This window comes from Pseudorca crassidens, chromosome 2 (assembly GCF_039906515.1).
Source record: "Pseudorca crassidens isolate mPseCra1 chromosome 2, mPseCra1.hap1, whole genome shotgun sequence".
Lineage (NCBI taxonomy): Eukaryota > Metazoa > Chordata > Mammalia > Artiodactyla > Delphinidae > Pseudorca > Pseudorca crassidens.
The window spans coordinates 67,127,784-67,155,749 of NC_090297.1; the positions used below are offsets into that span (position 1 = coordinate 67,127,784).

The 27,966-nt window shown below is 38.2% G+C and overlaps 1 protein-coding gene across 3 annotated transcripts in view; it reads left to right on the top strand.

Annotated features, from left to right (window-relative positions):
- Positions 1 to 27,966, top strand: part of AK5 (adenylate kinase 5) — a 238,211-nt gene that overhangs the window by 41,272 nt on the left and 168,973 nt on the right. For all 3 annotated transcript variants that reach the window (XM_067726621.1, XM_067726620.1, XM_067726622.1), the window contains one exon: positions 7,584 to 7,775. In XM_067726621.1, the coding sequence (XP_067582722.1) occupies positions 7,584 to 7,775 (192 nt within the window). The remainder of the gene's footprint in view (positions 1 to 7,583; positions 7,776 to 27,966) is intronic.

The following is a 27,966-nucleotide window of genomic DNA, read 5'->3' on the forward strand; positions in this document are numbered from 1 at the left end:
TTTGTATGTCCTCTAATGAGAAATGTCTGTTCAAGTCCTTTGCCCTTTATTTTGTAGGAAATGGATTGTCAGGCATTTTATTAATTTAAAAAAATGTATTGAGGAATAATTGTATTAATTACAATTATATTAGTTTCAGGTCTACAACCTAATGATTCCATATTTGTATATACTGCAAAATGATCGCCAGAGTAAGTCTAGTTAACGTCCATCACCATACATAGTTATAAAAATTTTTCCTCATGATGAGAACTTTCAAGGCCCACTTTCCTAGTGGATACTTTCAATTGATATTTTGTTTCCTTTGCCCATTTTTAATTGGATTTGATATTTGTATGGTTTTACCAGCTTTCTATTGGTTAATGTTTCCATGGTATGTTTTTCCCATCCCTTTACTTTTAGCATTTCTGTGTCTTTATATTTCAAGTGTACTGCTGTATCTAGCACCTCTGATGCCCTACCTTATATTCTCTCAGCCCACCTTTTATTTGACCTTTGCTGCTGTGACCAGTTTTGTACCCATGTAATGCTGCCCAGGACAGCAACTCACTGACTTCCTGCCCTGAGATATACACATTGTGAAAGTGTGAAGGAGGCAGTGTGCCAAGGGGGTACTTTTGACCAGCAGGGGACAGGCTCTGATAAATAGAGGCTCCTCACACATGTCCCTTTAGAAGAGCCAGCAGCATGGCATCCCAGTCTCCATCACAGTGACTAACCCGACACTGCACCTTTGCACTGGTTTGACCCCTCCTCTGCATTCTCCCCAGTCCCCACTCCTGCTTTCCTGCCTATGGCTGCTTTGATGCTACAAGACCACATGGTCTGAAAAACCTAAAATGTTTGCTGTCTGACCCTTCACAAAAAAAGTCCGCTGATTCCTGTTCTACAGATTATGACATGCATCATTAACTTATTCATGTCTCATAGAAATCAGTATTTTTACCACTTCCTAAGCAAGACCTTAGAAAGGTTGAACTTCATTTACCTGCCTCATGACTCATCTCTGTTTTAAGTACCACAAGATACTTTTAATATTTTTTATATGGTCAATCTTCATTTAGGTTCACCCACAGAGTTATCATTTCATTGCTCTTCATTCATTCCTCTGGGCCAGATTTCTATCTTGGATCATTTTTCTTCTACCAGAAGAATATTCTTTAATATTTCCATTAGAGTAGAATTTCTGATGAGAATTCTCTCCGTGTTTGTTTGTTTGAAAATATCTGTATTTACTTTTAGTTTTTGAAAGATATTTTGACTGGATGTTGAAACCTAGATGGGCAGTTATTTTTTATTGGCACTTTAAAGATGTCATTTCATCGTTTTCTGGCTTTCATTGTTTCTTTGGCAAATTTAACTGTCTTGTTATTGCTCCTCTGAAGGTAATCTATCATTTCTTTTTTCTGGCTGCTTTAAAGATTTTTTTGTGTGTGTCTGTCTAGGCTTTCAGCAGTTTTACTATGATGTGCTTAGATCTGAGTTTTTTCTTCTTGGTTTTTATATTGCTTCTTGAATCTGGGACTTGATATTATTTATGAGTTTGGAAAATTCTTAGCTATTACATTTTCAAACACTGCTTCTTCATTTTCTCTCTTCTTCTTCTAGAATTTTCTAAGCATTGTCTCATATGTCTCTGTTGCTCTTTTCTGTACTTTTCCTACCCCTCTCTCCCCCTTGCTTCAGTCTGGATATTTTCTCCTGAACTTTTAGTTCACTAATTCTGTTTTCAATGCCTAATTGGCTATTAACACATTTAGTATAATGAGGATATGGGATGATTCTAAATGGAATTTAGTCCTTTGAAGGCTGATTCACACAAACTCTGATGGTATAGCCCTTTAGGATTCCAACCAGGAACCTAAGTTGGGAGTAGCAGTAGTAGTTTCTAGAGCTCCTCCTCCATGGTAGGCCCCATATTCCAGTTTTTGTCCCCTCAGCCCCATAGTCCATTAAGAGCTTTGCCCGGAAATTATCTGCATGTTAAATGATAGTGAAGTCCAGGTATCTATCCTTTTTCCCTTTTGATCTAGTCTAGCCTCTGCAATAATGGTGTATATTCAATAAATGCTTAATGGGTGAAAGAAATGATTTCTTTTACATTTTCCCTATAGGCAGAATTAAGAAAGAAAATTTTAGCCCAGTATTAGAAAGAACTTCCCAGTTATTAGAGTTATCCAGTAATGAAAGGGGCTGCCTCAAAAGTAGTGAGGCATCACAAGAAATGCTCACAAAGAACATTCAAGTTTAAAGGTTCAAGTTTAAAAATCACTTGTCAAGAGATTGTAGAGATGATTACAGGTTTGGCATTAATTTCGGCTAGATAACCTCCAAGATTTTCTCATCTCTTATTTCTGTGATTCCAGTTTTTGTTCCAACTGTGATCTTCTCTCTTTGTGGGTTTTTTTTTTTTTTTCATACTTTGCTTCTTGGTTTCTGACAGTGATCTGAACTATGGAGTGTAGGCCTTTGAACATGTCTTCATAAAGAATATGGCAGTCAAAAGCACTGACAGTTAAGAAGAGAGCTCACTAAAATAAGCTCACTTAGTAGTCTGATACTGTGAATAATACATCTTTGCTAATCAAAGATGGTCATAGGTTCTTTTTAACAGAGTAATCATTCAGATAAGGGACTTTGAGAAAATGGATAGAAGAAGATTGACTTGTGCATATAATGACAGGGAAAAAAAGATTGATTTAGTTGATCCAATGGCAGAAAAAATATCAGCAATTGGGAAGTTTACTTCCATGTAGACAAAAGTGGTATCTTGGTCTTTGTTCTCATCTTTTACTTACTCACTCATTCATTCAATCGGCAAATACATTTTGAGAACATAGGCTAAGAAAAGGTATGCCAAGGATCCACTTCGTTTGGTGATACTTTTCAATGTTTCATGAGTGAATTTCATGAAAACTTTCTAGGTGCTTCACATCTTCTCGGAAAGAATGGTGTCTACTTCTATTTTACATTTTTTGGGAAAAAAACATAAACAATTAAATTTTTTCTTTTAAAATTGAGCACTGTTGGAGAACGAGGGTCCTAATGAGTGGGCATATGCGGGGGTGACTAGGAATCAGGTGAGCATGCTTGTGGCTGAGATCACTGTTGAGCAGTCAGCCGGTTATCCCAGCTACCATGGAGGTCTCGCCTGTTCCACGTTTTAATTTTTTGTATCACTGGTTATATGCTGTTTAGTTTATACCAAGAAAAGACAGCAAGTTAATTACAATTATAAAATTAAATAGCTTTGCAGATTCACTTCAAAGTCATCTATATCAGACCTGAAGTTGCATTCATTGATCAAAAATCTTAGATATAAAAAATATGTTAAAAAATAAAAATAAATATCAAATAGGTAGGAATAATTTTTAAATGGGCAAGAACATTACATAGAAAACTACAGAGCTCTGCAATAAAAAGTATTGGGAGAAATTAAAGAAACAACAGCAACAACAAATACCTTAGATATTCTACTCGTTTCCTATAAACTTATAACTGCTTTTTTTAAAGTCTATTAATTAAAATAAACAAAATGCAGTTTTATCAAAATGTAAAAAAGTCTTTTATAAATTTCAAGCTAATTTCAAAAGCCAATTCTAAAAGAAAAAACATAGTGATGATTACATATTTAAGTCTCCCCATAACCTCATTGTGTTAAGTAGGGAGAAGCACATACATTGCAGTCTGAAACAAAACACAAAATGTATTAAAGTATAGCATTTAATTTGTTTAAACGCAAAATGCAAGAATTTCTAAATGCAGGTTTTCCCTGCATTCAACACTGAGCTAGTAGTTGAAGTTTTTTCCATATTTTAATATACAATATGACCAAACCAAGAACAATATAATGTCATTTTAATTTTTTTAAATAAATTTATTTTTATTTATTTATTTTTGGCTGTGTTGGGTCTTTGCTGCTTCGCACGGGCTTTCTCTAGTTGCGGCCAGCAGCGGCTACTCTTTCTTGTGATACGAGGGCTTCTATTGTGGTAGCTTCTCTTGTTGAGGAGCATGGGCTCTAGGCGCGCGGCCTTCAGTAGTTGTGGTGCATGGGCTCAGCAGTTGTGGCGCACGGGCTTAGTTGCTCCACGGCATGTGGGATCTTCCCAGACCAGGGCTCAAACCCGTGTCTCCTGCATTGGCCGGCAGATTCTTAACCACTGCACCACCAGGGAAGCCCTGTCATTTTAATTTATTTGTCAAAAATTGTCTTCTCCCTTATATGCTATTCAAAGTAAATTTAAAAGGATGTCATTTGTTATGTTGGGTAAGACTGAATATTACCAAGGATTTTATTTAATTTGAATTTTGCATTATAATATTTGATAGTATAAAAGTTTTAACTTCAGATAATCTCTTTACCATATATCACACAAAAATTACAAAGTGATTTTTAAATTGTTAAGGGTTCTCAAAAGCTACTTAAAAGTGTTTTATGGGACATATTAAACTACTGAGATGGGAAGGGAAAAATAGTTGAGAAAACTGAAGTTCAGAGATATTGAACCTTTTGCCCAAGGACAAATGACTAATAGCAGATTCTAGATATAAAATCAGGATGATCTGATTCTAAAATTCATGCTCTTAATCACTTATGCAAGTATGTGCCTGTGCTTACACAGTGGCAGTGGGAACTGGGGGAAGGGGAATCTGAATAGTGTTTCAAGACCAAACTCCACAGTCCATGGTGATAGCTCTGAGAGAGTGAAGTTTTAATAAGGGTTATAAATGATATTAAGATTTCTAGCTGAGAATTCAAAAAGATACAATGTTCATAGCAGCGTTATTTATAGTTGCCAAGGTAGGGAAGTAACCTAAATGTCCGTCAGCAGATGAATGGATGAAGATGTGGTGTATATGCCACTTGCAGCAACATGGTTAGACTTGGAGGGCATTATGCTAAGTGAAATAAGTCAGACAGAGAAAGGTAAATGCTATATGATATCACTTATATGTGGAATCTTAAAAATACAACAAACTAGGGAATACAACAAAAAAGAAGCAGACTCACAGATATAGAGAACAAACTAGTGGTTACCAGGGGGAAGGGGGGAGGGGCAATATAAGAGTAGGGAATTTTAAAAGGAGTTATTATGGGATTATATGAAATCACATTTGTGAAACTTTTGAAAATTGTAAAACACTATAGAATTTAAAGAATCTTTCATTCAGGGCTTCCTTGGTGGCACAGTGGTTAAGAATCCACCTGCCAATGCAGGGAACACAGGTTCGAGCCCTGGTCCGGGAAGATCCCACATGCCACAGAGCAACTAAGCCTGAGCACCACAAATACTAAGCCTGCTCTCTAGAGCCCACAAGCCACAACTACTGAAGCCCGTGTGCCTAGAGCCCGTGCTCCGCAACTGCAATGAGAAGCCTACGCATCAGAGCGAAGAGTAGCTCCCGTACCTACTCACCGCAACTAGAGAAAGCCAGCGCACAGCAACAAAGACCCAACGCAGCCAAAAATAAATAAATTAATTAATTTTTTTAAAAGAATAATCTTTCATTCCATTAAAAAAAAGTTTTAAAAAAGACTTCTAGTTGAGAGATTCAGGAAAGTAGTGTTGCTACCAAAAAATAAATAAACAAATACATATATAAGCAAGATGGGAATTTCATTCAGGTAAAAAGGTGCTGGAACTGATTTGGCCTTGCTGAGTCACACGTAATATTAAGACTTTCAGGGACTTCCCTGGCAGTCCAGTGGTTAAGGCTTCGCCTTCCAGTGCAGGGGGTGTGGGTTCAATCCCTGGTCGGGGAGCTAAGATCCCACATGCCTCACGGCCGAAAAACCAAAACATAAAAACAGAAGCGATATTGTAAAAAATTCAATAAAGACTTTAAAAATGATCCACATCAAAAAAACTTAAAAAAAACCAAGACTTTCAGGTAGAGCCGTCATATAAGCATTTGATCATATAGGATATAAGTGCTGTTGAAAGTTAGTGCTGAAAATGTACATTTGGAATCCATCAACAAAAGATAGGTGGTTGAAACCAGAACAGTGGAAGGGAGCTGAGAGAATAAGAACCTGGAGAGGGAAAAACAAAAGAAAACATTATCTAAGGCTCATAAACATCATTATTTGTGTTACATTTTTAAGGAAAAAAATTTGAGCAAAGAGAAAAAAAAAATACCGAACAAAAAGTTAAATGAGAACCAGGACAATATAGAATCATGACAACCAAGATATAGTAAACATGGCTAAAATTTGTTGAGCACCTACCATTGATCAAGTTTGTGCTGATCTTGTTTAATCTTTATAATAACTCAGGCAGGAGGTTCATGTATCTCTTTTGACAGATGAAGATATGGAGGCTTAGTAAAGTTAAGCCATATGCCCATAGCTCAGCTGATAAATCCTAGGGCAAGAACAGTAATCCATGTTTCCCAGACTCCAGGGTCCATTTTCTAACCAGCGGTCTCAAGAGTGCACAAGGCAAACCACTGTAGTGTGGGAAGAAAATGTTAAAATTACGATTATCATATGTCATCCTTTAAAAATTGTATTTTTGTGTGTATTTTACAACATACATACTATTATACAATATATTACATACGTACATATGTATGTACGTATGTAATATATACAATATATTAATATGGTAGTACATGGCTATCATACATTCATGCATAATTTATAATTTAATAGGTATATATTTATTGAGGTAGATGCTCAAATAATTTACTAATGTGAGGATACAATAAAAAATTTTTGGAGATCATTTCTTTAAAGCGCTATGCAAAACTGCCTCTTTTTCTTGTCCCATTTTCAACAAGAAAATACATTCACTTTAAATGATCATGTTATCTTTTACATACATTACTAGTTCTAATTGAGTTAAATAAAAACTGTTTAGTTCATAGGTTCTTTTCATGTTATTCCTTGGTATTTTCAGAAATTTATGAAGGCCTTTGAGCCATTTGATTCTTTGTAATAGTGGAGGGAACACAGACCATAGACCAGACAGACCTGGGTTCAAGTATCACCTTTGACCTTACTGACCATGTGACCTCAGACAAGTACTTAATTTCTCAGAGCCTCAGTTTGCTCATCTTTAAAATGGAGATAATATTTACCTTGCAGATTGTTGTAAAGTTTAGCAACAGCATAAGGAAATAACTTAGCACTGGGCCTGGCATACAGTACATACTTTTAAAAGGGCAGCACATAGTAATAATAGCAGCAGTACTTGTTTACTGTAGAGAATATCTGTAGCTCAATAGTCATTTCCCCTCTAAACAGGTCACATCTACCTTTGGCAGAGTTTGGCCTATATTGATCTTAACTTGAAATTTGAAAACTTATTTGAGAATAGGCAAAAAGTATTTTCCAGAAATTTGGAGGGCCACTGTACACGACTCTGTGAGTTGAAGTATACCATTTACATGGACTGTAATAGCAATAGCTCCTCCTGGCCTTGTGTGGAGCCGTAGCCCTGGAAATATGCTGGCAAAAAGATAGAGGGTCAAAAATATGACAGTCTCCACAGACCCAGAAGAGAGAAATGCCACTGCCCACACTCACATTGGTTGGTATGTTGAATGCCTGTCTACTTGTTTGATGCTCTCCACAGATCTGTACTCCTGACTTGGTGGTGTTCCTGGCCTGTACCAATCAGAGGCTCAAAGAAAGATTACTGAGGCGCGCAGAGCAACAGGGGCGGCCTGATGACAATTTGAAAGCTACCCAAAGGAGACTAATGAACTTCAAGCAGAACGCTGCTCCATTGGTTAAATACTTCCAGGAAAAGGGGCTCATCATGACAGTAAGTTAGATATAATTTACATGTCTAGTACAAGAGTGATCTTTCAGATTTCTAATTATCCTATGTTCTTCTCATTTAGAAATAACTTTTACCTTAAAAAAGTGACTTTTCTTGGGTGGAGATCCAATGAAAAATAATTGGTAATTTTGACCTGATTTGCCTTTATTAAGCCGTGATGGTAAAAGCACTTTCACTTTAGTTTAATTGATTTTACAAAAAATGATAAATTTTAACCTTGGCTAGAATTCTGTGGCCCACAAATTTTAAAGTATTTTTAAATAATTTTTTGATCATTTTAAGCAATATTGGCCCAGTTTCTCAACTCTTCTGTCTTTGAAAACCTAATAAAATTGATAGGCTTATAAACAGAATTGATACAGTGTTATATTAGACTTAAATTGTAAGTTAGACTTTATCATAGGTTACCACATAAAAAAATGAGATTTTGATGGCCCAAAAAGTTATTAAGCATTTGACTTGTCATAAAGAAGTGATATTGTCTCAAAATGGAAGGCATCGATCTTTCTGCTCCATCGATACAATGCAAATATTAACTTTGTTCATAAATAGTTTGTTTTGTGGTTAATGATACTGAATGTGCCAAAGAAGGATGAAGCTGAATCACTGGTTAGTACAGTTATTAGAATACAGGAAGCTGAAGGTGAAAACTTAGCTAAATTTACGGTCCCCACACATCAGAGATTCAATTATGGAATAGAGGAGACAGAGGATCGTTGGCCAGCTGAGGCATTTTGCAGAAGAAGACACTAAAACCAAAGCAGCTTGGGGTGCTCCGTGGTGGTAGCGGACTTTGGCATAACCCTCCTTTCAGCCCTTAGCTCTTCTCACGAGACCAGAGATTCTTGTCTAGTGGGGCTACAAGCTGTGCAGAATCTGATGAAAGGGATACATGCCCATCCCAATAAAATGCACATAAGATGCTTTCCATAAATTTTAGGTAAATCTACTGAAGCCCATCCACAGAGCTCCTATGACCTAACAATTTACTGTGTTAAAAATCTCTTCATTAGCCTAAAGTGCCCTTAGATTGAAAGAGACAGTCAACGACATTTGAATAATAATCTCTTTGCAGTCTTTTTATCACTATAAAGAAATATTTATTAGAATTTGCCCTTTGAGTCAAAGTTGTCATGTCAGAGAATTATAAATCTGACATGAAAGTTGTCCACAATGCCAGAGTCCATTTATGGTCTAAAAGAGACATTGAGTGACATGAAAGATTCAAGAAAATCAGGGTGGATGTTTCTCTGGCTCTTTTTTGTTGGGGTTGTCGCTTGTTTCTCCTGGAAATTAGCAATGCTGACTTCTGTGTCAGTGTCATAAAAATAGAAATTTACCCTACAGACAAAAGCCCAACTGCAAGCTGCAGACCCAGAGTTTTAACTGATGTTTGCAAGGCTTAAAGGTATTACCAGAGTGTCTCTGATTACTCCCTGCTTGTCACGTTCATCATCACAAGCAGAAGATATTTCCCAAATGAATGCAGAGTGGGGACTGTTAATCTACTAATATTTTGCATGGAGGTGAAATGCCATTGCCTCTAATTGTGGGCGTCAATAACAATGCGGATGACAGCCTGTAACCTCCCTGCTAAACCCCGATGAGCTTTAAGATAAATGCCTCTAATTACTGGGAGAAGACTTGCAGAAGGTGACTTGAAAGGTGACTTTCAAAAGTCACCTTTTGAAAATCGAACACAAACACAGGCTAAGCTCTGGGAAATGTCACTGGAAATTTTAGTCTGACAAAAGAGTGAGTGCAGTGTCCTGAAGCACATGTCCTCCTTCAGAACCTGGATCATAGGTCGCTCTGGGAATTAAAATATACTTGGTAGCATTTCTGCTTTTAAAGATGCGTTAAATTATTAAAACGGTTATCCTGATTAATCAAAAACATACTAAGATTTTAATAAAAATCTGAGAGTTAATAGATTAAACCCAAATATTTCCTTTTCTCTGTAATTTTTTTCTTTTGCTTCTACCTGCCCCTCCTAATTGATTCATTTATTCATTCAGTAAATATTTATTGAGAACCAATGGGTGCCAGACCCTCTGCTAGGTGCTAGGGGTGCAATGCTAAATAAACAAAAGGTAAGGATCTTTATTTTATTTCCTGACACACTTCAAACTCCTAGAACAGTGCCTCTCTGGTACACAGTACGTTGCCAGTAAATGAACAGAGCTTGCAGTCTATGGGGAAACAGATATTAAACAATGAGTTATCAAGTGTGATGACTGCTGTAAAGGAGAATGTACAGGGGGGCCTCACACATATGTCGTGCACTACAGGAATGCCCCGTAGTGAGTAGAATAGACTCTCTCCGCCCGCGAGTAGGATTCATCATTGATTTTGGTGTGAGGTTCTTAAAGACCACGGAGACCACATACCTCTCAGTCCAGGTGAGAAACATTATCTTGGGGCTCCCCTTCCCTAGGGATTTAGAGTCTGAAACCCTTCACCTGGAATCTCAGCTCCACTGCCGTTTAATAAATTCATGGTGCTCTAGGACTCAGTCTCTATCTATAACTTGGAGATGATGTTACCGACCGCATAATGTTGTATGGGTGAAATGAGACAATGCATGTAGCCTGGCAGACGATGGCAGCACAGAGGTCGTGGTTCGGATGCACCATGTAGCCACATTGCCTGGTCCAGATTCCTGCTGCATCACCTACCACCCGTGTGACCTCCTGAAGGTTACTTATCTTGTCTGTGACTCAGATGCCCGACCCATGCAGTGGGTATGATTATCGGTCCTACCTCAGTGTAATTGTGTGGAGTAAGTGGATATCAAGTGCTTAGAACGGTGCCAGGACTGTTGTAAGTGAAATATAAGTGATTGAAATTATTTTGTAATTTTCGTATTTCCTCCTTTTTCTTCCTTCCACCTCTAATGACCATTTTTGGAACCTACAATTACCACTAACAAATCCGTGCTCTTGGAGGGTACTCTGTTCCCTTTTCTCCCATAGATAAGTGCAAAATGAAGAATTTAGATTTTAAAAACTTTTCCCCAAATTCTCTTTTTTTTCTTTAAAAGTGTCTGTTAATCAGTTAGAAAATTGTCCCAGTGTTTTCTTTGACTTCTTTATCACCCGTGTAATCAAGCTATATAATGGGTATGTGTCAATATGGTAGCTGAACTGTAACAGAGGTCAGCCCATTCCTTTTTCTTTTTCACTTCAACATTAACTGTATCGGTTGGCAGATTTGACTGAAGAACAAATCCAGTTTGAAGACAAAACCTAATCAAAATAGCCAGAAAAACAGGCTGTTGCCTGAATACTGTATCTTATTGACATGGTTCCCATCACATGGACTGCTTCACTTTTATTCTTTTCTAATAGTTGTCTGTATACAGTCATCCATGCAAGTATGAATTCTCATCATGTCTTTTACAGCTTTTTGCTCCTAATTAAAGATTAGGATGCTGTGACTTCCCAAAGTTTATCAGAAGTTTTTCTTTGAAGTTTGTTTTAGTATTCCTGGGACTAGGAAAGCTACTTATTTGGTCTTACTGAGTAAACTATGTCTTATGACATTTTGGAGCTCTTGGATTTCGTGAAACTGTATAAAAACCCCAATAATGTGTCTGCTTAGAGATAATTTTTTATCTTTATTTTATTTTATTTAGCTTTTGTTTTAGTCATCTTCACAAGGTGGAACACTTTTTAAAGAAATAGTGGGAATTCCCTGGTGGTCCAGTGGTTAATACTCTTGTGCTCTCACTGTGGAGGGCCCTTGTTCGATCCCTGGTCAGGGAACTTAAAATTCCACAAGCCGTGCAGCATGGCCAAGAAAAAAAAAAAGAAATATTATTAGTTGAAACAGTTCAAGTCTTTACAAGCTTGATGAACTCTTTAAAAAATATATGCTGTTTTGTTTATATTTTTAAGAAAAGGGTCTTTTTAGATGCTTGAAAAATAATAGGGTAAGATGTAGTGTTTATGTTATTATTTTCCAGAATGTATGTGCCATTGGATATTCCACTCAGCTGAAACAACACTCAACTTACCAGGGAAATGGTTGCACACTCATGTGCATTGAACAAATGCTACCTAATGTGGATGACAATCAGTGAAGGTCCACATTTAGTTTTAGACTGTAAAGTAAGCTGATGGTCATTTTTCTTCTGGACTTTTTATAGGAGGAAGCAAGAGAAGCATAACTTAAAAATGAGAAGTAAGCTAGAGTCATAGGATGTATGAAGAGGCCTACTAACTAATACTCTGCTTAACTGACTGGATCTCTTCAGCCAGGAAATGTGAAAGATGTTAAGACAGGATTATTTCTTGTTCACCAACACCAATTTTCCTAGGGAAGCAGGTGAGGGACTAATTATAAACCATCTTAGCATATAACAAGGCCACATAGGCCAGTGATTCCCTAATTTCAGTAATTAATAGATCGGGAAAAAAATTTTAATGGGGCTAAGATGAAGTTGGTTTTTTTTTAAAGACTTTATTTTTTTAGAGCTGTTTTAGGCCCACAGCAAAACTGAAAGGAGGATACAGTGATTTCTTGTATTCTTCCTGCCCCTACACATGCATGGGCTCCCCCATTATCAACATCCTCCACCAGAGTGTTATATTTGTTACAGTTAATGGACCTATATTGACACGTCATAATCTCTCAAAGTTCATAGTTTACCTTAGGGTTCACACTTGGTGTGGTGCATGCTATGCTTTTGGACAAATGTACAGTGACACGTACCCATCATTACAATATCATATAGAGTATTTTCACTGCCCTTAAATATCTCTGTGCTCTGCTTGTTCATCCCTCACCCATCCACATCCCCCAGCCTGGCTCCTGGCAACCACTGATCTTTTTACTATCTTCATAGTTTTACCTTTTCCAAAATGTCATATGGTTGGAATCTATATAGCCTTTTCAGATTGGCTTCTTTCATTTTAGTTTCCTCCAATGGCTTGATAGCTCATTTTTTTGGAGCACTAAATAACATTCCATTGTCTGGATATACCACAGTTTATCTATTCACCTACTGAAGGGCATCTTGGTGGCTTCCACGTTTTTGCAATTATGAATAAAGCTGCTGTAAATATCCATGTACAGATTTTTGTGCGGACATAAGTTTTCAGTTCATTTCAATAAATACCAAGGAGCATGTTTGCTGGTAAGAGTATGTGTACTTTTGAAAGAAACTGCTGGAAAAAAAAGGAAGGAAGGAAAGGAAAGGAAAAAAAAAGGTCTATTATTGCCATTGTTTGAAAGGGATATTTTTAGCACAAAAAAATTAGGAATAACGTAGCTCCAAATAAAGTCTCTAAACAAATCTGTTTGACTATAAGAAAAATTCGCAACATTTGCCTTATTTTTGTCATTTTGTTATCATAACAATATATCATATCATAAACTGGCATCAGTTCTGGGGAACCCCTGGCATAGAAAACACGTCCTTGTCAAAACCACACTATTAGTGATTCACTAGGCATTGTCCCTGAGCCCCCAGATAACCCCATTAGCACTACATTTGCTTAATCTGCCCCTATGACTTCCTTCAAATTTGAGAATGCGCCCATGGTGTATTTCAAATTTACCACTGAAACTATGTAATTCCCATCCCACCAGGCACTCCTAGCCAGAGAGAAAATAAACAGAAATAGTAGAAGTTAATTTAGACAGAACTGCTGAATAATTATTTCTTAATTAACTTCAGTTTTCATAGGCATCAACACTAAGATTTTAAATACAAGTACACTTATTCCTAAACTCCTAGTGCACAGCCATTGGTTAATTATCGCCATCTCCACTAGCATCACTGCATGGGGTGGTAGGAAAGAAATCTAAACAGCACAAGCCCTCTGTAAATTCAGCAGCCCACATAAACAGAAGAAAGGCAATGAAAATACCCGATAACAGTTTACTCAGACAAACCCATACTCCTAAAATTACTAGGAGGAAAATTCTCTTATTGCATCCCAATGCTTGAGGTTGATAAATTTGTAATACGTAACATAATGAAGCTATATTTCCTTTATATAACATCACTGATTATATGCTGTTTAAGCATTCATTGTTACATAACCAAAAGCCCCCACTAATTCCTATTTGGTGGATTTAGTAACTAAGATAGAAAATAGTCAGGGAGAAGTTTTCAAAGGTTAATAAATAGGAAAGGCTATGGGGGTATTCTGTAAGATATTTGCTTGGGTGATGATGGTATATACATGCACCCGGATATATGGCCCTCTGAATTGTTTTAAATTCAAAGTACTTTTTCATACAGATGAAATTATTTCCAAAACAGAACAGACTCACAGATGTAGGGAATGAACTTATGGTTATGGGGGGGGGAGTGAGCGGGAGGGATAGATTGAAAGTTTGGGATTGACATGCACACACTGCTATATTTAAAATAGATAACCATGCAACTTCCCTGGTGGTCCAGAGCATAAGACTCTGCGCTCCCAATGCAGGGGGCCCGGGTTCGATCCCTGGTCAGGAAACTAGATTCCACATGCATGCCACAACTGAAGATCCCACGTGCTGCAACTAAGACCTGGTGCAGCCTAAATAAGTAAATAAATAATGAAATAAATATTTTTAAAAAGACAAAGGAAAAAATATATTAAAAAAATAAAATAGATAACCAACAAGGACCTACTGTAAAAATAAATAAATAAATAAATTTTTAAATTCAAAGTATTTTAAATCTAGTTGACAGTACTTTCTGGCATCAAACCTAATACTGATAGAGCCTCAATGTGAAGCACCCCAAAGAAACATGAAATACCCATTTTTGGCTTGACTTAAGAGCAACTTATAAGGAATCACACTGTCTGGGCAACAGGCATTTATCAAATCCTACTGTGTGCAAAGCTGGCAAGACAGCGCTGCCCTAGAAAAAGTACCATGGCCTACTTTAGGAGGGTACCATCTCTGGGTTAGTCAGTGGGACCCATTTAATTTACCTAGTGACACAGACCTTTGTATCCTGGCTTTAAAATTCCAGAACTAAATTGAAAAGTGAATCTGATTACTTTCATAACTGTCATTATTGTGGGCTCTAAAAACGAAAATACAATTATGATACCAGTTTCATTCTCGGATCTTTTATATATAGAAAGGAAAATAAAAGCACTGAGAGATCACTATTTGCTCATAAAGTGGCAACCTACTTGTAGCAAAGTAACATCCACATTCTGGGGCAAATTATGCTGGTTCCTAAACAGCATCAAAACAAAAGGGAGAACAAGCAGATACTGTATTTACAGCTAATTCTGTCGTTCTGTCTTAGTAACAAGCAAGCACTCTGACTCACAACTTTTCCACACCCAAAGCTCACTCAGTGTCAGGCCTATCCATACTCCACTGTCAGAGAGCAAACTAAATGGCTCAGAGAATGCAGCTCCTTTCAAAGTGGGAAATTAATGCCAACCACATGGCGAACCTATCGTCGGTGCCTGATGAGAAGAGCTCTCACACCAACAAATGCAATATACTCATTGTGATGTTTCATACAGATCTTTACAGGAAAAATGAGGACGAACTTAAAGAATGAACATGGTTCCATCCCCAAAAGGATATAAGATATTTTTCTGCTGATTTTATTATTACAAATACCCATGAAATGGAGTCCAAAAAGCTCTACGCACTACTCTTTAATCAGCTAAAGTATAAACTAGGGTCCTTACATGATAACCATGAAATAAGTAGTGTGGATAAAATCAAGATAATATTCAAGTGAACACATGTGGAAAATTCACATTAAGAAAATCCCAATTCCAAGAACTATTATTGACAAATAATTATCTAAGAATACTTTAGTTTAAGACCTGCCTTCTACAATAGCTTGTCTTTGTTTATAATTTTTTTTAAGTAAAATAAAGCAGATTAGTAGATAGTTGGTAGCTGAATGTCATGTCACACTAACAGCTTCTTGTAAACCCTTGTTTCAACTCTTCAGTTCCTGACAGGAAAATGTACACACACACACACACACACACACACACACACACACACACACACACACATTTTCAGCTGGTCACTTCTCCAGGAGAAGCTCTCTGATCAGAACAATAATTATGATAATAGTGTCAGCAAAGGCTTCCCTGGTGGCTCAGTGGTTAAGAATCCGCCTGCCAATGCAGGGGACACAGGTTCGAGCCCTGGTCCAGGAAGATCCCACATGCCGTGGAGCAACTAAGCCCACGAGCCACAACTGCTGAGCCCATGTGCCACATCTACTGAAGCCCATGCTCCTAGAGCCCATGCTCCGCAACGAGAGAGACCACCCCAATAAGCCCACGCACCGCAACAAAGAGTAGGCCCTGCTCGCTACAACTAGAGAAAGCCCGTGCACAGCAATGAAGACCCAACACAGCCAAAAATAAATAGATTGATTAAATTAAAAAAAAAAAATAGTGTCAGTGAACATTCCACACTTCCAGAATTAGATCTTAATTTATTTTAATATTTTATACTGAGACTTATCAGAAACATGAGTAAGAAAATAATATTTTTTGTAAAGTTCTTGGACTAAGTTCTTTCTGTTTCAGATGAAACTAATAGGAATTGATCGATATTTTTAAATAGAGACACTATAGCTAAATTAAGTGACCAAAAATAAAAATGAAGACAAAAGAAAAGAAAAAGAACAGGCATTTAAGACTTACCAGTGAGGAAAATACAAGAATATATTACGAATAGATGGTGTCAAAAAACAATAGCTAACAATTTATAAGTGCTTAATATGTGCTTGGTACTATTCAAAATGCTTCACATGTGGTAGGCCCTTAATCCTCACCAGATCTCCATGAGTCTGATATTATTATCATCTCCATTTTGTAAATGAGAAAGCTGAAGCACACCAAAGTGTAGCTGGCCCAGCATCCCATAAGAGCAGTAGAGCCTTGGCCCAGATGCAGAGCGCTGACCCCAGAGGCAGCACCTGTGATTGCTATGTTGTCCCTTCATTGAAACAGGGCACTTATGCACTCTGGATCTTGAAGAGAAAGCCCATTACTGCTTTCTCCAGGCATTTATCATTTGATAAGCACCTCTATTCGGCTGTAATCGCTTCATTTATGTTTCTTTGGAAAGAATAAATGAGAAAATTCATTCTGTTGGTGCATTACACTGAGAGGTTTTTCAAAAAGTAATTTTACTAGATAACAGATGTAAAATAATTAAGATAATTCATAAAATTGATTAATCTGAGCACACATTACAAGAAGAAAATTTTACTGGGAATGGCCAGTTATTGGGCCTTGTATTTTTTTTTTTTTTTTTTTTTTTTGCGGTATGCGGGCCTCTCACTGCTGTGGCCCCTCCCGTCGCAGAGCACAGGCTCCGGACGCGCAGGCTCAGCGGCCATGGCTCACAGGCCCAGCCGCTCCGCAGCAATGTGGGATCTTCCTGGACCAGGGCACGAACCCATGTCCCCTGCACTGGCAGGCGGACTCTCAACCACTGTGCCACCAGGGAAGCCCGGGCCTTGTATATTTTTTTATCTACACTACCCATCATTTCTGATCTTGCTCAGTTCTACAAATCAAATGTAAAACCATGGCTGCAGTTCTGCTTCAGGCAAAACCCTATCCTTATCTACTTGGAGTTTTATAATTCATCTTCCCCATTATGACAGTCCTTTTATAGTCATCTATTCAAACAGTTTTATTGAGGGCCTATCGCCTGTCAAACAAAGGGACCGCATCAGGCACTGTAGAGAATAGAAGGATGATATGGAGGTAGATCTGCCTTCAAGGAGTTTGTGTGCAGGCAATAACGTAAACATAAATAACTTGAATATAGTACAGGAGGGGGTAAGTGTTACACACATAGCTGTAATAGGCCAGGAAGAGTCAGGGTCAGGGAAGTGACTTACTCCTGGAAAGATTAAGAAAGGCTTTCCTAGAAACATTGGCACTTGTGGGTTGGGGAAGAGAACCCAGAAATGGAAAGGAAGGAAATTATAAGCAGACATGAAGAGACACAAGGTGGGGAGGGTATATGACGAAGTAGTGAGAATTAGAAAGGTAGGGGGGGACAGATGTGCTGAGATCAAAATGAGGAAGGCCCTGAAGTGCTCAGCTAAGGAGGAAGGGTTATTCTATGGGCAGGGGTGAGCTTTAAAGGCTCTGAGCAAGGGAATGACACAACTGGAAATATAAGCTCGTAGCTGTGTGTAAAACATTGAATGGTGAAAACATCTGGAATGGATTTGATAAGGACCTAAGCTGGGATGGTGACTGTGGGTGCCACAGGGTTTTACTTCTCCATAGGGCAGAACCTACAACCGTCTGGAACCAACCGCAAATGTGGGAGTAACCAAAAAAGTGCTCGAGGAAGAATAGCACGCATAAATCACCTGCATATGAGATGTAACATACATTTTACCAATTTAATTATTTTGATTTCTTATTTGGACAGCATTCATGCCAAAGTTGAAAGAAAAGAGGATGGGAAAAGAAAACTAATGTACTAAGGATTGTGATTAGCTAAAGCATTGTAAAGTGACATGAAAATCCAAGCAAAGAGATAGCAGAGTCCATTGAATTTCCAATTATTCTTTCCACAAATAGTTGTTTCAAAATAACTCATTGAGTAAATAAATTAAGTAAATACTTATAGATATATTTGGAACCATTTATTTTCATGGCAGAGAGCCCTATACATTTTACAGATATGAGGACATAGTTCCATTAAACCACTGCACAGTAGTCAGTTATAATCAAAAATATAAGGTTTGTACCTGTTAATGATATGTTTGATTACCAGTGACAGAATAGCTGAATAGCTACGGCTTAAACAAACAGGTTTATTTGACTTGTGTAAAAATAAGTACAGAGATGGAAGATCTAAGGCTGGTACAGTGACTTAATGGTGTCATCAAGGAACCATGCTCCTTCTATCCTTCTGTTCCACCCTCTTTGACGTGTTTCTTCATTGTAGCAAAATGGCTGCTGCTGCTCTAGTCATCAAATCCAGGATTCCAAATAGGACAAAGAGGTTAGGGCAAAAGGCTGGGTAACCATATCTATTACCCTTTGCCAAGAAAGCAAGAGCTTTCCCATAAATCCCCTCTCTCTCCCTCATTGACTCACACTTAGGTCTCATCAGTCAGAACTGGGTCACAGGTTTCCCCCTGCCTTCAAGGGAGGCTGGGAAATGAATTATTTATCTTCCCAGCCTCTGATGTAGAGGAAAGCAAAGGAAAAGTGTTAGGACAAATGTTAAATAAACCAACCTGTGATAACCACTACAAGGTTTAAAAAAAATTCCATTTTCTTGGTTTAAAAAGATATTGGGAAATACATTTGCTACAAATTCTGTCCAAAATAGTTTGAGTAGAAAGTGTCTGTGCTTCGTAATAGCTACATTTCAGTAAGTACTTTTAATATTCCAGGACCTTTATCCACTTTATACCCAAGTCTCACAATCGTCCTTAAAGTTTAATGAAAGGAACAGGTTCAGAGATGTTCAGGAACATACCATAAATGCCAGAGCCAGTAAATGAGGGTGCTGAGGTTTGAAATAGGTTCTGTCTCACAGAGTCCACTCAGTTAATAACAAGTGATTGAGCCAGACTTGCAGCCATGAAAAGAGTTAGCCTCCCTCTCAAAACAGTCAGGAAAGGGACTTCCCTGGTGGCGCAGTGGTTGAGAGTCTGCCTGCCGATGCAGGGGACATGAGTTCGTGCCCCGGTCCGGGCCGCGGAGCTGGGCCCAAGAGGCCACAACAGTGAGAGGCCCGCGTACCGCAAAAAAAAAAAAAAAAAAAAAAAAGTCAGGAAAGATATTGATAAAGCCCATAGTAATGGGAATGACAAGATGTTATTGACTGAGAAATCTAATTCTAGGAGAAATGGAGAAGGACTAACATACTAGATCAAATGCTATGCCAGCTCTTTACCTCTTTTAATCTTTACCACTTTTAATCACTCAACCCTGTTAGGTAGGTATTAAAATTATTTAGTGCCTTGGATGTGCCAGGTGTTACAGCTAACTTAGCTGATTTTGGGTAAAGACAAGAGCTTTGCTATCCTTTCTCAGATAAATCCTAAACTGTACAACCTGACTCTTGCCTCACTCACTTTGTGTCTCACTCTGACATTACTCTTCCGTCTCCGGTCTGCCCTGCATCACCCTTCAGACTCAGCACGTGCTGTTGTCTCATCTGCTGTGACTGGCTCCCCTCTCGTCCTGCCTCTCACCTAGCCAGCCTCTGGAAGCCTCAGTCCCAAGGGTGGTGACCTAGCAGGTGAGGCATAGACAGATATGCAGACATGCCCCTGCTCTGAAGGAGCTCAGGTGGAAAGGGGGAGAGAGGGATAAACGAGTGGCCTCAAAGCATCTGACCATTATGATGATAGAAGGATGCACAAAGGGCTGCAAGGTGGAGCAAATTGCCTCTGCCTTCTCCATGGTAGCTCCCGTGGGACAGAATGAAGTCCGAACACTCTGGACAGTCTATGGAACTTACTCCACGCATTCAGGGAAGTAATCAGACATTTGAAATTACTGAGTGAGGGGTCCTAGCCATTACCAAGTTCAGGATTGGAAACAGAAAGAGGTGGACAGAAAAGACTGAATCAAAGGCTGAACAACAAGGGAAGGAGTGAGGAAATAAAAGAAATTTTGTATTAACCATTCTAATTTCTTGTTGATTGCCCCTTCCCTAATTTAGGAATTTAATTGCACACAGTATCAAATAAACTTAAAAATCTACTCATTCATCAATTTCTTTTTAAACAATTGTTTTGAGATTTCTAGTTAATAGGGGGTACTCAAATATTAATGAAGACATTGATTTCTGGCCTTCAGATCTTCTATATGAAGTAGCAAAACAACCCTGAATTTAAAAGGACGTCTGTAGAAAAGGAACCTGGGTGTGCATAAGTTGTAGCTGTTCTCTTCAGTAACCAGCTTAGCAGGGACTGTGCAGCCAGAGCAGTACCAGATACACAGAGTGCTTTAAAATATCAATATTTGTTGAATTAATGCATTAAGTTATGAGTTGCATTGAATGAGTTAGTTCTAATAAGTTTAGTGGTAACAAGACGTTGTTTAGACTTCATTCATTCGGATTGGATAAGTAGCTTTTCAGTAGTGTTTTAAACTCAAGCTTTCAAAAATTCATGCTTTCCCCTATGGTCTGGCCTCTAACCGTTGCCAATTCACAGGTTACTTGAAGGTGTCAGCAACCTTGAGAGATTTCTCAGAAAATACTAAGTATTGCTTCAAACAATTTCTACAATTGCTGTCAAATTCAGGATCAGGGAAGAAAAAAAGAAACAATGGATTTTTTTTTAAGAATCTTGTTTCTTTTTTAAAATATTTATTTACTTATTTTATTATCCATTTATTTATTTTGGCTGAGCCGGGTCTTAATTGCAGCATGAGGGATTTTTAGTTGTGGCATGGGAACTTCTTAGTTGCTTCTTTTTTTTTTAATTTATTTATTTTCAAAAATTGAATTGGAGTATAGTTGCTTCACAATATTGTTAGTTTCTACTGTACAGCAGAGTGAATCAGCAATGTGTATACATATATCTCCTCGTTTTTGGATTTCCTTCCCATTTAGGTCACCCAGAGCATTGAGTAGAGTTCCCAGTGCTATACAGTAGGTTCTCATTAGTTAATTATTTTATACATCGTATCAATAGTGTATGTATGTCAATCCCAATCTCCCAATTTAGTTGCTTCTTAGTTGCGGCATGCCGGCTCTTAATTGCAGCATGCATGCGGGATCTAGTTCCCCGACCAGGGATCAAACCTGGGCCCCCTGCATTGGGAGCACAGAGTCTTATGCACTGGACCACCAGGGAAGTCCCAAGAATCTTGTTTCTTACCTGAAAATTTAGTTTGAAAATATTGAGATTGTTATGCAATGGGAAATGTGATTTTTCTTCTATCCTGAAACTTCTGCTTAAAAATGTGAATACAGACATGGCCATCATTTGATACATACTTGATAATATTTATTTTTAGTTTTTCTACCACGGCTTTAGAGTTCAAATGTCCTTGATAAATTCATTCTGACAGAAGTCCCAAAAGATTATATGATCCCTTACAACTGAATTCAGTAGTAATTTCCAACTAAACCCTCTCTCTCTCAGAAGATCTTAAAGCCTCGGGTGCAATCCTCTTGGCTCTATTAGCAATGTTGGATGACTGCAGCTTCTGACTGCATTTTCATTTCATCAATTCCATCTGAATTTCTAAAACACTGAAATTTGTTATTAACAATACCAACTAATTAATTTCCTAAAATTGTATGGGTAGACAATTCCATAATGGCACTGCTCTACTCCATGTTCTGTGAAATGATAGCTCTGCTTTAAAACTGGAAGAGAAGAGAAAAAACATACGAAACTTCAGTTGGCTCAAATTATTTTCTCCTACTTGTAGCTTGCTCACTCACTGCATTCTCTTGAGCTGGGGGCTGTTGCCCGAGCTTTTCCCTCTCCCTGCAGTCCTGATCATCTTTGCCACCGCGTTGACCTCGCTGGGCTGTTACACTCGAGATGGCTTCCTCTGGGAATCCACTCTGTCTGGGACAGATGCCTCCACCTATGAGATCTCCAACACCCCTTTTGATTCCTATCATGACAGTTATTACCCTATTTTATAATTCTACTTCTTTATGATTCTAGTATCTTTCAACTATAATTCTGTCTTTATAATTCCACTGTCTACTTTCTTTTGTATCACTTTACTGTTGTCTTCAATATTTTATTTCTAGCACCCAACTTGGAGCCCATAAGTCCATATATGGGGGGAGGGAGCAAAAACAAAGCCAAAAAACACCTTTCACCTTGAAAACCTTTTTTCGCATCTTTGCAGTTAATCCTAGGTTACATCTTTTAAGTATTCTACAGGAATTCCCTGGCAGTCCAGTGGTTAGGACTCTGTGTTCTCACTGCCAGGGACCGAGGTTCGATCCCTGTTCGGGGAACTAAAATCCCACAAGCCATGCAGCCAAAAAAAAAAAAAGAAAAGAATTCTAGTCTTTACATTGCCCTAAACATGCTTTGTTTTCCTTTTAAGTGTTAGGTCTATTGATTCAAAATTTAACTCTTAAACTGCACATCAGATTTTGATTTTTTTTGTTTTTGTTGTTCCACACTCTCATAAGGTAAATTAGAATTCTTCAAATAATGCAAATTTCAGAAAGAATATGCAATGTTTGAAGCAAAAGTTCCATGAGGGAAAGTATTTTGAGTGATTTCTTTATCACTAATATCCCAAACTCCTAGAACACTGTCTGGCATGTAGTAGATGCTCAATAAATATTTACTGAATGAAACATAGATTTAAACCAACACCCTAATCACATACTGGATTGGAGACATAAAGAGAAAGAGATGAACATGGCCAGACAAGTGAAAACAGCACCATTTATCAACAGAGAAAAACAAGGCCAGTGATTAAAAACTCAGAGGCAAACCGATCATGGTTGTAGGCCTCTAACCAGCTCTTGCCTTGCACAAGTTACAGAAACTCTCAGGTCCTCAGTTATGACATTGGAAAACTGAATCTCATATTACGTACCTCCTAGGTAGGCTGTGAAGATTAAGGGAGAAAAGGTAATTAAAGCATTCAATACAGTGCCCAGCAGAGAAAAAGCACTAATCAGGCATGGCTGTTATTATTATTATTTGGATAGTATTGCCCCCTGCACTGGCCAGAAGTATTATTAATGCTATAGCAACCACATGTGCTGTGCTACTTTCTTATCTTGATTCTTTTATTATATCAGATTTATGACAAGAGAAAATTTCCTGTGATCCAGAGACATTTTTTAAAGGTACCTGTTGCAGCTCCTGTGAAATGATGAACTAAAAAAATTGAACCCAGCTGGAAGAAGCGTTGCCAAACCTCTCACCAGCTGTAAAAACCCTTCAGAAGCTATTTTATAGACTCTTGATGTTGATTTCTTTCTTCTCTCTTTTCTTCTTCTAAGCTTGCTTTCACTTGGAAGCAAACCTCTTCCCTGATTTCTTTCCCCTTTCTCCCTCCCTGAGAATGGTCTCAGACACCAAGAACGATGGGTAGGGCTGCTGGTTCCATACATTTGTTCATTCCTGTATCATTCAAAAACCCTGCTCAATTTCTAATATATTCAAAGGAACCCCGTGCTAGGAAGATACTACAAGGAACTCAATGATAAATATGACATTCAGCAAAACATAGTGTGGTATCATGGGCCAAAGGCTGGCTTTTTTTTTTTTTTTTGGCCACACCACGCGGCATGCAGGATCTTAGTTCCCTGACCAGGGACCAAACCCATGCCCCCTGCAGTGGAAGCACGGATTCTTAACCACTGGACCACCAGGGAAGTCCCCAAAGGCTGGCTTTGAAGTCACAAAGACCAGGGTTTGAATCCTGGCAAGTTTCTTAACTCCTCTGAACTGGAGTATCCTCATCTGTAAAATGGGGCTGGAGTTAACTGACTTGCAAGATGAATTAAGGTTAGAAATAGTATGAATAAAGGACTCATATCACATGGGTGGTTAAATAAATGACATCTGCAGTTATTAGTGTAATCCATAGTCCGAGCTCTAAAACACTTAGAAAAAGTCTAATAAAAATATGTCCAAAATATTCATAATGAATAATAGCTTACACTTGTTGAGCACTTCAATGTGCTGAACAGCATCATGCAAGTATGTTTTAGGAAGATGACTATACCCAGTGATAAATTCATCATGTGCTCATAATGTCTAAGGTATATCCATTCAAAGTGATGGATTCCATGGGAAAGCAGAAATCCACTTCTGAAAACCACTCATTACTTTTCAAAATGACTAAATCAGGAGACGACACCAACAGCTACTTATTTTAATGGAGACATTTTTCAGAAGAAATGTCAACCACAAATCTGCCTTGGCAGATGCATGCTGTTATTTTCTATCCTTTTCCTTCTCAACATTGGCAAGCAGAGCTGCCTGAAGGATGAGCAGCTTTCAAGTTTCAATCCAGAGGATTAAAAATGGAGTCTGTTTACTTCTGTTTTTAATTCTTTTTATGTAAAAATTTTAATCCTCCTATTGAAAACAAGTGATATTTGTGGAGAGGGTGTGTGTGTGTGTGTGTGTGTGTGTGTATGCCTACATGTGAGTGGGTGCTGGGGGTAAAGAATGCAGACAAGTATAAGGAGAAAATAAAAAGCGTGCATTATTCTGCAACCCAGAAAAAAACGCTGTTAACATTTTGGGTCTTTTCCAGGCAGTGTTTTTCTATGATATTTTGATAGTATGGCAGCTGAAATCATATTGTGCTATACATTAAACATTTTTTAACTTAAAATTATATGATGGGGCTTCCCTGGTGGCGCAGTGGTTGAGAGTCCGCCTGCCGATGCAGGGGACACAGGTTCGTGCCCCGGTCCGGGAAGATTCCACATGCCGCGGAGCGGCTGGGCCCGTGAACCATGGCCGCTGAGCCTGCGCGTCCGGAGCCTGTGCTCCGCAACGGGAGAGGCCACGGCAGTGAGAGGCCCGAGTACCACACACACACAAAAAATTATATCATGAACATGTTTGCAAGATATTTATTTTTCCTTTTAAAGCCGTAATAGTAATGAATAACCTAGTGTGCCTACTTCAGAGAATTGACATGAAGTCCAGATTAGAAAAGATGTGAGGGTCCTTTGTAAGTCACTTGTAGAGCACACAAATGAGATCATTATTTACTCTGATCCATATGATTTGAGGCGTCAAAAAGCCCATATTTATTACGCATTTACAGAGCACTCTGCAAACCACTGTGGGGATCCAGAAAAGACCTAACACAGCTCCTGACCCCAGAGAGTTCACGGTCTGGTCCAAGAAATGAAGCTAAAATATGAAAACATTAGAGAAAAGCAGAGGATTAAGCTCTTCTTTTGACTATGAGTAGAACTTAGCCTAATTATTTAAAAAGAGTTCTCAGATCTTGAATTCCTTCTATCCTTGGCTCTTTCAGTTTTAAAATGAGTCATGCTTCAGAGAATTATTTTTTTCTTACCTCAGACATAATTATAATTTTACCCCCAATAATGTGATTTGCCAGTTGAATAGTAAATTTCCAGCCCATCTTGGGGGAAAAAAAAAAAAAAGAAAGAGAAAGAGGAAAGAAAAGGTCTATTTTTTGTAAACTCAGATCATTTATAATGATTTGTTTAAATTAAAACTAGTATTTTATAGAGAAAGACCCCTGGACTAAAAAAAAAAAAAAGAATTATAAAACGAGAAAGCTTCTTAAGATTCTGTTATTTTATGTTACAGAAAAAAAATCTAAACTATTTTTTTTGCCAGAAGCATATAAGGGGTATTTTTACATAATTATGTTACTATGGAAAATTCGCATGTTTGGTTATGTCTGAAAGGTGGAATTAAGAATAATTTTTATCTTTTTTCTTCTCTTTTTCTACAAATTTTTCTACTATAATATGTATCCTGTTGATAATCTAGAAAAAAGAAAATTACTAAGAACTCATACGCTCAAAGATCAAAAATAACATTGTCAACCAGTTTAAATAAATAAGAAGTGGGAGAATTCAGCTCATATAAACAAAACACAGCAATATGATATCTACAGGAAACCAGTGCAATATTTTCCATGAGGGAAAAGTACATACTAAGCTTCCTTGAACTCTACAGAACCTCTCCCCAGATGATTCACTAGCTTTCCTTCAAATTATTTATTTGGTTTCACGGTATGTCAAACAACTGTCAAATTCAGCGGCAGTGTTTTTTCTCTCTCCATGAAGTCTACTGGGAATTCATGCTATCAAAGTTGTCCAAAGTTAAATAACTTCGTCAGAGCCAGGAATTGAATTAACAGACCAAGGGATAGATCTTGGATTAGCTGAGGCTCACGGATAAATTGGGAAAGGGACCAAGTAGAGAGTTTAGCAAGATGTAGAAAATGCAGGAATAGCATAGGAAAAAAGTTAAATGAAACAGTCAGCCGAAGGAGAAAGAAATGGATTTTCTTAGGGCTCAGCCCAAGGAAGGCACTAGGTTGTTTGACCATTCATTAATTCAATAAGTATGTATTGTTGGTGGTGATTAGATTACATAAAGAGCAATAGAGTCTTAATTAAAAGCAACATCTGAAGGCTGGTAGAGGAAGATGAGGCAAGGAGGGGAAGAGAAAGTAGTCAAAGATGGGGGAGAAAAGGAGAACCGAGTGCCATACCTAAATTAAAAGTGCTCCAGGAAGAGAGGCATCAACTGTCCAAAGTTGCTTCTGTGGGAAGTCAAGTAAGATGAGGACTGATAAAAACCCGTTCCTGTTATAAATTGGAGGGTAGTTAGAGAATTTTATTGTCCATTGCTCGTTTGGAGTAGACACCAGATAGGAGTAAGCAGTGGAATAAGTGCGAGGTGAGAAGAGAGCTGGATAGGCAGGTGTCAGAAACTCAAGGCATTTGACTGTGGGGGAAAAGAGAAAAATAAAGCAGTAGTTAGATGGAAGAGTGTAGCTGAGGAAACAGTTGTTGCTTTTGTTTTACATCCATTGCTTTTGTTTCAGAGAGGGGAGACTTGAGTGAGTTTCAATGCTGGTGGAAGGGACATGGTTGAAAGGAAGAGGCTGACACGACCCCATGAATGTAAGAAGCCTTATCTAAAAGTCTAGAACAGGTCCAAACCAGCAATTCAACCAATTTCAACAAATATATGTTAAGTCCTTATAGGCTAGGAATCAAAACTGAACAAGTTCCCTGCTTTGTAGAAACTACAGCTTGATAGCAACTCACAGGAAGAGAATCTATTCAGGGGAAGAGACAGGAAGCCACATAATTAATATGTGTCAAAATAAAATCCAGAAGACAATTACCAGAAGAACAGGACAGACAATAAAAACCCACGAACCAGTACGAAATCTCCTGAACATTCCCCACACAGGCCGTCCCAATTCATCCTCCAGCCTTCGCCCCTCTTGCCTAAGTTGCCCTTTCTCTTCCGTTCTTCCTTTCAGATCCTGTCTTTTGTCCCTGGTTATTTCACCTCTTTTCCCTGACTATTCCAGCCTCTGTCAGTCTCCTCTGTTTCTGAATTCCTTTACCACTTAACATGTGTACTGCACAGTTCAGCTCTTAACTGTTTTCTAGGAGACAGTGTTGTATTAAGGGAAGGAACCCCAACTGCATGGTCTCAAAGTGACCTGGGTCAAATCCAGCCTGTATCACTCCCTACACGCAAGACCTGAGCAAG